Below are 9,324 nucleotides of genomic sequence, written 5' to 3' on the forward strand. Positions count from 1 at the left end.
TTGGGTCATTTAATACACAAATCATCACTCCCTGTTGGAACTCCATTAGCTTGTCATTCCCAAAACAAGCTGATGATGGCTCAGCAGTTAAAGAATCTGCTTTCAGTGCAGGAGATACAGGAGTTCAATCCCAGGGTTCAATCCCTGGGTCTGGAAGATCCCCTGGAGGGGTAAATGGCAACCCACTCCAATATTCTTGCCTGAAAAATCACAGAGGAGCCTGCAGCCCGTGAGCTCAAAAAGAGTTGGACATGACTGAACAACTAAGCATGCATGCAGGCAGGGCAAGCCTTGATGGAGATGAGCTCTTAAAATAAGTATCTAACAAATGCCACTGAAAACAGCTCCAGTGCTTGCCTCTTCTCCCAAACAAATGCTAGAACCTTTGACCCACTGGCCAGTAAAAGCAACTAACCTAGAACGACACCCTTGCCCCATTGTCTCTCAAGGTCTTTTAGGAGGTTGTTTATCTAGTTGTATTTCCTCTTCCTGTTCTGACTGCAGAGAGGGGCAAGACCAGGTGACTAGAGACACACCTCGGAGGTTGGCCTGGAACCAGAGCAGAAGGACAGACCCTGTTCCAGCCCCTGTCACTTCATACTACAAGCTACTTTCTCAGCCCATTTTTCTTTCAGTTACCTTCTCAGTCATCTGCTAGCATCTAGCCAGCTCAGAAGCACTAATGAGATCCTTTCTAGTATCTCCCCATCCGGGGCTAGGACTGCCTGCCTCCCCTATTTCCAGATTTACAAAACACCAGAGTGGAAAACAGAACCATCCTTGCATCTACCCGAAGAACTTCCAACTGCCTCAGGATACCCAGGGAGATGTCATGTCACTTTTTCTTTCCCGAAAAAGGAAATATAAATCTTTAATCTCACCTGGCTGTAAGGCAAAGGCTAAACGGGATTTTCATGCATTATAAAGTGTGGGCCACCTGAATTCTTTAGTGAACTCAGGTTGGCAGACTTTTGACTCAGTGGGATTTTTGGCAAAGTCCCTGCTGAAAATTTTCATTTTCTTAAACTAGAGGTGCTCCCTTGGATTGCATGTTTTAGGGCTCTTTTCCTTTTTTCAGAAACCCAATCAGAAATAAGCCAAAATACACTGGGTTAGTGTATGACACTTTGTTAGTATGTTTGACTTTAGGGACTCATGGGTGAAACATGAGTTCCCAGGAACTCCAATACTGTCTCTTTCTTCCTTGGTGGTGGTGGATGAACCCCTAAGTAATGTCTGACTCATGCAACCCTGTGACTGTAGCCCACCAGGCTCCTCTGTCCATGGGATTTCCCAGGCAAGAGTATTAGAGTGGTTTGCCATTTCCTTCTCCAGGGGATCTTTCCAACCCAGGGATCAAACCTGCGTCTCCTGCAGTGTTGATGGTCTCCTGCATTGCAGGCGGTTCCTTTTACCGCTGAACCACCAGGGAATCCCTGACTTCCTTGGGAGTAGGAAATAGCACCACAAACAGCTCCAACATCACAAGCTCTCAGCTAAAGCACTCCTCTTTCCTAGGTTCAGCTTGAGAGAACTTTGGGAGAAACTGGCCGAGCCTGGGTCATGTCCTCACCTGCTGCACCACTCACAGTGGCCAGGAGTGGATAGGGTAAGCTCTTGTGACTAGTCCTACCTGAGTTATGTGTCCACCCTGTGGCCAGGGAGAAGGGATCCATTTTCAGAAGAATGGGGTGTTATATAGACAGGCACTGGAAAAATCAAGAGCTAGGTACCCATTGCAATTTGTATCCCCCTCTGGTGAAAATACTTCCAAATTCCATTATTTTGAAAATGAAGTAATATTTGGAAAAGTCACTGCTGGCTTTTCCCAGAGAAGCCAACATTTCCACACCCTCCGTGACTGCTGCAGCTTCTAAATAGGTGATAAGGCTCCTGGGAACTGCATGACCTGGTCACACGGCCTTGGCATCCACCAAAGCATGATTACTGTTAGCCTAGGCTCACTTCTAGGGAAGTTACATGGACTTCTTTGCATATCTCTCATCCATACTCGCCATCTAGGTTTAAAAGTCCCTCAACATTTGCCTTCTCTTGTACTCTTCTTCCCATTCTGATTTTGGGATTGCTCTCCCATCTCCACCCCCTCCTAGACTCATTCACTAATTTCCCTAGCTTGTTTTATGAAACAAATGCTCCCACCTATGTGATCCAGTCACACAAATTACTTCCACTTCTTTGGCTGACTTGTTCCTAAAGAACTGCCTCTCCTTCAGCCCTAAAAAAGAAGATTCTCACTCTCCACATTTAGCACTTCAGTCAGGATGTGGGATCAGACTTCAGATCACTGCACCCCTGTTTTTATTCTTTGAGAAGAGTGGTGTGTCTAACTTATCCATCATTCTGTTAGCAGTTATTAACACTGAATGACCATTTTTCTATTATTTGTCTCTATCATTTTACTGTAGTCATCTTAAGAGCCAGGACTGCAAACCTTGGACATAACAGTTTCTCAGCATATGAATTGAATGAATGAATGATTAAACAACAGAATGAATGATGAACTAAAGACCATGAGTTTTGGTATCAAAAAGATCTGGATGTGAATTATGTCTCTATTACTCTCTGAGTGACTTGGGACAATTTGCTTAATTTTTCTGTGTCTTAGTTTCTTTGTTCTCTGCCAACTATGAAATGTGGATCAAAATGCCTATCTTTCAAGAATATTGTTAGAATTACATGAAGAGAGATGTACAAATGCCTAGTATTATGTAGGGTATATAGGGCTTCCCCAGTGGCTCAGATGGAAAAGAATCTGCCTGCAATGCAGGAGACCTGGGTTCAATCCCTAGGTTGGGAAGATCCCCTGGAGAAGGAAATGCAACCCACTCCAGTACTCTTGCCTGGAGAATTCCATGGACAGAGGAGCCTGGTGGTCTACAGTCCATGGGGTCACAAAGAGTTGGACATGACTGAGCAACTAACACTTTCACTTTCATGTAGGGTGTATAGAATAACTCTGTAAATATTAATAAAACTTGAAGGCAGGTGGGGGTGGGGCGGGGTGGACTTGTTGGACACCACTAGGGAGAATGTTGGCCAAGGTTTGTGACTTGGACCTCTCTTGGAAGGGACTGAACACCTTCAGGATCAAAGGTAGGTGGGAAAAAGGTAGAAAAAAGAAAACAATCATGGCAGAGAGGAATCAAAGGTCATTATTACTGAACTGCAAGTCCTCTGAGAAGAGTGCTGTGTCTAATTTATTAATGTTCCTCAGCATCACTTCCTTCAGTCTTGCAAGTTTTATTTCAGTGTGTGAAGCTTGAAATTTAAGGAAAAGCGAAGAAGTGATGTGAGAGGCAAATTTAAAATAGGTTTCTGTTTTTAAAAATCTTAAAAATCTCACTTTCATAAACCCTAAATATCCTACAATCTAAGTTGTTGCTAAAATTTTAGTTCAGGAGATTTCCCCAGTCCTCAGCCTTGCTTTCTTGCTTTCTCCACATAAACACAAGAGTCAGGATTGGGAACAAGAAAGCTTGATCTCGGAGACCAGAAGGAAAATCTCAGACTCTTCCTTCAGATCTATTCTGCTCTACAGGAAATCTGAAGCATTATAAAATCCATCCAACCTAAGTTAACACCCCAGACTTTTTCCTTATCATCATGACTTGAGAGTTTAAGTCTGACCACCAGAAATAGTGGTCACAGGAATAGCTAGCTCTTTGCTCTCTGCTTAAGTTTCCACATCATTCAGATCATTCTAAATTTTAACTTTTTTATCTTGCTTTTTTCAATTATCTTTCAAGCACAAGCATTTCCATGCCACTAAATTACCTATAAACATGCTAATGTTTAATGTCTACATAATATTTTATTATATATGAGGATATCATAATTTTCTGAACATTTTCTCTTTTTTTTGGACATTTAGGTCTCCAACTTTTAGTTGTTATGAACCATACTTTGAAAAAAACTTTTTCTTTCAGGCTATTTCATCCTAAACAAAGAAGTCCCCAGAAGGACAATCATTAGTTCAAAAGGCATAAAGATGTCTTAAGTTCGCTATACATGCCATCAATTAACTTGGATCACAGTAGAAGAGTACCTATTTCACTATACCCTTATCAGTCCTGGATTATCTTAAAAATAAGGGGAAACTTACTGACTAATTTGATAGATGAAGTGTTATCTATTTATAACTGACATTTATTGGGTCACTGATGGGGTTTGATTCTTAGCCATTTCATCCCCCTCATCTGTGAATTTAATTGTTCATTTCTCTTTTAAGATGTTAACGCTTTATTGATTTGTACGGGCTCTTTGTAAAAATGTAAATCTATTGTCTGTCATATTTATGGTGAATATTTTTCTCCATTTGATTTTTGCCTTCAACATCCATCCAACACACACATCTGAGTCTCCCCAAGGCATTGATCTAGTCATTAAGGATGAAAACAGACACAGTCCCTACCCCTAGGGATCTCAGAGTTTGTGAGAGGCAGGGGCATAAATTATGAGTGCAATAAAGCTTTTAAATGCTCTGTTAGAAGTCCAAATAGGGTAGAGTGTTCTAAAAGTGGTTAGTGGTCATGTACGTATATGTAGACGGGGCCAGGAAAGGTTTCATGAAGGAGGTGATTCCTAACTGAGTGTAAAATGCAGAGTTAGTGACTAAAGCAACAAGGTGGGAAAAAAGCATTTCAGGCAGAGGGGACGACAACAGACAGGGCCAACTAAGGAAACTTCAATAGCTAGGTTAGGGAATAAAACATCTGAATCTGACTTTGGTGTGTATAAGGTAAGCCTCATTTGAATTTTTGTGTGTGTGTGTCTTAATGTTTATCACACCTATATTATCCATTAAGCTTTTCTCTGTAACCCTATTGTTTTAATGGGTAAAAGGGGAGTGCTAGCTAATAGAATATATTCCCAGCTGGGCACAGTGCTTCAAGAACAAGAGACATTTCCCCGGGGTTTGTTCTTTGACTAAGCTGGGTTAATCACTTCAGGTACAAAGTCACAGCCGTTTAGGATCTTTGTTCGCAGGGTCCTTCTGCTATTTTGTATTTATAGATTACAAATTTCTTTACAGAGCCAACGGTTTCCACGGAGAGGACTTTATTCTCATGACCACTGAAGTGGGGACAGGGAGGAGGACTATGTCACCACTGCTTGATTTGTTTACTCCCACAAGAGATTAGGTGGAGTCAGGTTTCTTCCCCTGATGCTGGCTGGAAATCAAGTGGAGTTGGCCTCTCTGTGTAGTACATGCCAGACCCCTGGGCTGCTAGCGGAGGGCTGTGATTGGCTAGAAAGGCAAGCATAACCTGACCTGATTGGCTCTGGACTCCCTCCTGTTGTTACTCTACAACAATCTGAAGACCGGTCCACCAATCACAGGGCTCCTTACTGGTGCACAAGCAACTGCTGGAGATTGCCAGGAGTCCCTAGCAACACCGTGGCTTTTGAAATCTGGATCGTAGGGTGCTCTGCAGTCAGCTCTGCAGTCAGTAGAGGAGCGTGCCAATGCCTCAAGAAGAGTCAGATCACAGGATGGACACCCCCCCCTCTGAAGAACCCTTAGATAAGCAAACCAAAAAACTGGAAGACCAGGAAGAAGAGATGGACTTTAAAGAGCTGGATGGTCTGAGGGAAGCCTTGGCGAACCTCCGGGGGCTGTCCGAGGAGGACAAGAGTGAGCGGGCCATGCTGTGTTCCCGCATCCAGGAGCAGTCCCAGCTCATCTGCATCCTGAAGCGGAGGTCCGACGAGGCCCTGGAGCGCTGCCAGACCCTGGAACTGCTCAACAGCGAGCTGGAGGAGAAGAGGCTGCTGGAGGCCGAGGAGCTGAAGGCCAAGAACCAGCAGGCCCAGAAGCTGGAGGAACGCTTTATGACCCTGGCTGCCAACCACGAGTTGATGATCCGTTTCAAGGATGAACACAAAAGGCAGAACGCCAAGCTGCGAGAGGAGAACGAGAAGCTGAGGCTAGAGAATGACCAGCTCTTCAGCCCAGCGCTGAAGGCCCAGGAGGCCAAAGTGGTGCTGCTAACAGCCCGGAGCAAAGCCCTAGCCACGGAGCTGGAGACCTTGCAACGGAAGTACGCCCAGGATGTCTGCCAGGCCCAGGCCCGAGAACAAGAGCTGCTGGAGCTGCAGAACCGGCAGGCCTGCGCCCACACCGAGGAGACGGAGCGGCTGCGCTCGCAGCTGCAGAGCCTCCAGGAGCAGCAGCAGGAGGCCCTGCGGCAGACGGCCAAGGCCGAGCAGGCGCACAGCCAGCGGAACCAGGAGCTGCAGGCCCGGCTGCAGACCGTCACTCGGGAGAAAGAGGAGCTGCTGCAGCTGTCCATGGAGAGGGGCAAGGTGCTTCAGAACAAGCAAGCGGAGATCCGCCAGCTGGAGGAGAAGCTGGAGATGGCCGACATGGCCAGGAGGCACGCACTTGAGCGCTTTGAGCAAGAGGCCGTGGCTGTGAACAGCAACTTGCGAGTCCGGGAGCTTCAGCGCAGGGTGGATGGCATCCAGGCTGCCTATGATGAACTCAGGCTGCAGTCCGAAGCTTTCAAAAAGCACAGCCTAGATCTTTTAAGCAAGGAGAGAGAACTCAATGCCAAACTCCGCCATCTCTTTCCATAAGGTTTCTGCCTCCTCTGGCCTCCGATGGAGAAGTCAGATATCTGTGCCTTACTATGGCGACAGTCAAGATGGTATTCCATTTATTCTACTTTTAAGTATGAGAGACCACTCAAAGAAAAGCTACTTTACTACAATGATGTTGTTACTACAGTGCCATTGTAAGGGTAACACTGATTTTTCAGTCCTACCACCTAGAATACATGAGATTTACCAAATTTCGTTGTGTGCCTTTGAAATCTTCCTAAGTTTGCTATCAGTATCTCCACCTCTCCTATAACTTATTCATTCTCAATCTCAGATATCTTCAGCTGTCCTAAGTTTTAAAATTAGCAGCTCTTACTTTTCAGAGTGCAATGGAGGATGTATTATTGTGAATAAGTGCAATGGGATGTGTTATTGTGAAAAATAGCACAGTTAGCCCTTGTAGACAGATAGGCTTGTAACCTCCCACAACTGAGACTGTAAGCTATAACAGTTAATAGCATATTAATAGCATGAATAACTTGCAGAAAAGTGTCTGATTTTGTAACTGGCCAAACAGTTACTTGCCTTACCTGCTTTATGGAATATCCTTTTATTTGCACTAGCCTGGAGAACAAAAATTGAACTCATTAAGTTGTTTTCCAAAGTAGGCAAAGTTTATTATAGCCATTCTATATGAGCAATATGATTCAAATAAATAAAATCCACCTTTTAATTTTCCCTGCAAACTTAGATCACATTCCATTTTCTTGCCCCCCCCCTTAATAAAAATAGGATTTGAAAGTGAAAGTGAAGTCACTCAGTCTTGTTGGACTCTCTGCGACCCCATGGACTGTAGCCCACCAGGCTCCTCCACCCATAGGATTTTCCAGGCAAGAGTACTGGAGTGGGTTGCCATTTCCTTCTCCAGGGGATCTTCCCAATCCAGGGATGGAACCCGGGTCTCCCGCATTGTAGGCAGATGCTTTTGCAGTCTGAGCCACCAGGGATTTAGAGTTACAAAAAAGCAGGTATCAGTAGCTTCATTTAATATTTTACAATATGTTAACAGACAAAAGTCCCCAATTTAGGGCAACAAGCCATACACTGGATGTGACACATACAGCAACACAGAGTGATTGCTTTGTTTCTATTAGCATACTTTCCTGAAACTCTTCCGTGTTGTAAAAAAAAAAATTTAATGGGAAGTATATATGTATACTTAAAGCATTTTTGTAGGAATACTTAAATGTGTAATGATAAAAACAGATTAACAGTTATTATATATATGTATACACAGTTCTTAAAGAGGTAGATATAAAAATACACTTTATGCTTCCTTATTTCTCGGTATTTAGTTGACATAGAAGCATATTATGGCTACTTCCCAAGACAGATTGTAATATAGTATTTTTCTTACCCATTTAGTATAGGGTGCCAAGAGATACCTAATGATATGGATTTGTTAAAAAAAATATTACTTGGTATTTTTTTAATAAACAATTTTAAGCATCACTTGCTTTAACCTAAAGCAATTTTTAAAACCAATTTTCTCACGTTTTTAATAAGATCGTGGTAGTAAATACAGTTTCAAAGGATCCACCTTGCTGGCTTGAAAGGATTATTTACTTCCTTGGGAAGGGAATGGTAACCCACTCTAGTATTCTTGCCTGGAGAACCCCATGGACAGAGGAGCCTGGTAGGCTACAGTACATGTGGTCGCAAAGAGTTGGAGATGACTGAGCGATTTCACACGTTATCAAGAATCAGAATATAGGAGATAATTATGGTTACCTTTTATTGAGTTCATACCTTTATTGAGTTATTGTTTATCATTGTGTTGAAGTACTTTGAATGTATTATCCTATTTAATCCTTAGTACCACGGAAGAAGGTTATAGTGTTAATTTCTATTTCAAAGAAGAGGAAAACTGAGATTCAGTAATTTGCTTATGGTCACTGGGGACCAGTGGTTTTGATGACATCACAATGAAAGATTTATTGACTGTCTACTGAGTAAGCTTAGGGAGCGGGGTGGGCACTGGGAAAAAGCAATGAAAAAGCACGTTTTCTGCCCCCAAGAGCTCCCGCACGGTCTAGGGGCAAAAGAGCAGTCACAACAGTGTAATGTGTGTTCAGGGGTGTTATGAGATCATAGTGGGTAAGACACACACACAGAGCAGTTACATGCCTGAGGGTGAGGGTTGGGATGGAAGAGAGGATTGCCAGGGATGACTAACAGAGGAGTTGACATATAAGTGGTTCTTTAAACGACTAGTAGAATTTTATGAAGTGGAGAAAAGAAAGATTTGAGACAGACAGCACTGTATAGAAAGTCACGGAGTTTTGTTTTGTTTTTTTCCACAAATGTCCAGGAGATTTGGGGAAATCATAAGTGGCTGTGAGGAGGTAAGGGAGAAGCGTGTCTACAATTAAGAGGAAGAGGAGAGAGGGCAGAGGACTCTGGCAAGGGCACAAACAAGGACCCACAGGCCGGCCTGCTTCCTCCGCCTCCCACGCGGGTTCAGGCGGAGCCGTGAGGATATTGTGCGCATGCGTGCCAACGGCTCTGCCTGCCCCAACCCCGGGTCTGTGCAAGCTCCGCCCACTTGCCCTAACTGATGGAGGTCTCTCGGGTTCACCCTTCATGCCCAGCCTGTGAGGAGAAGGAAGAGGCTCCTGGAAGCCACCTGAGGGCCATGTCAGCAGGGAATACGGGGCTCCTTGTTGAGTGTTGGCTAGCGAAGGACTTGCCTCCAAGACT

General features: G+C 44.1%; 1 protein-coding gene across 1 annotated transcript; it reads left to right on the forward strand.

Moving 5' to 3' along the window:
* Positions 1–1,504: 1,504 nt before the first annotated feature.
* Positions 1,505–6,815, forward strand: CCDC89 (coiled-coil domain containing 89). The gene is made up of 2 exons (XM_020872543.2): positions 1,505–1,609; positions 5,054–6,815. The coding sequence occupies exon 2, from the start codon at positions 5,488–5,490 to the stop codon at positions 6,598–6,600; it is 1,113 nt and encodes a 370-aa protein (XP_020728202.2). The 5' UTR covers positions 1,505–1,609; positions 5,054–5,487; the 3' UTR covers positions 6,601–6,815.
* The last annotated feature ends 2,509 nt before the right edge of the window (positions 6,816–9,324 follow it).

This window comes from Odocoileus virginianus, chromosome 28, assembly GCF_023699985.2.
Source record: "Odocoileus virginianus isolate 20LAN1187 ecotype Illinois chromosome 28, Ovbor_1.2, whole genome shotgun sequence".
Lineage (NCBI taxonomy): Eukaryota > Metazoa > Chordata > Mammalia > Artiodactyla > Cervidae > Odocoileus > Odocoileus virginianus.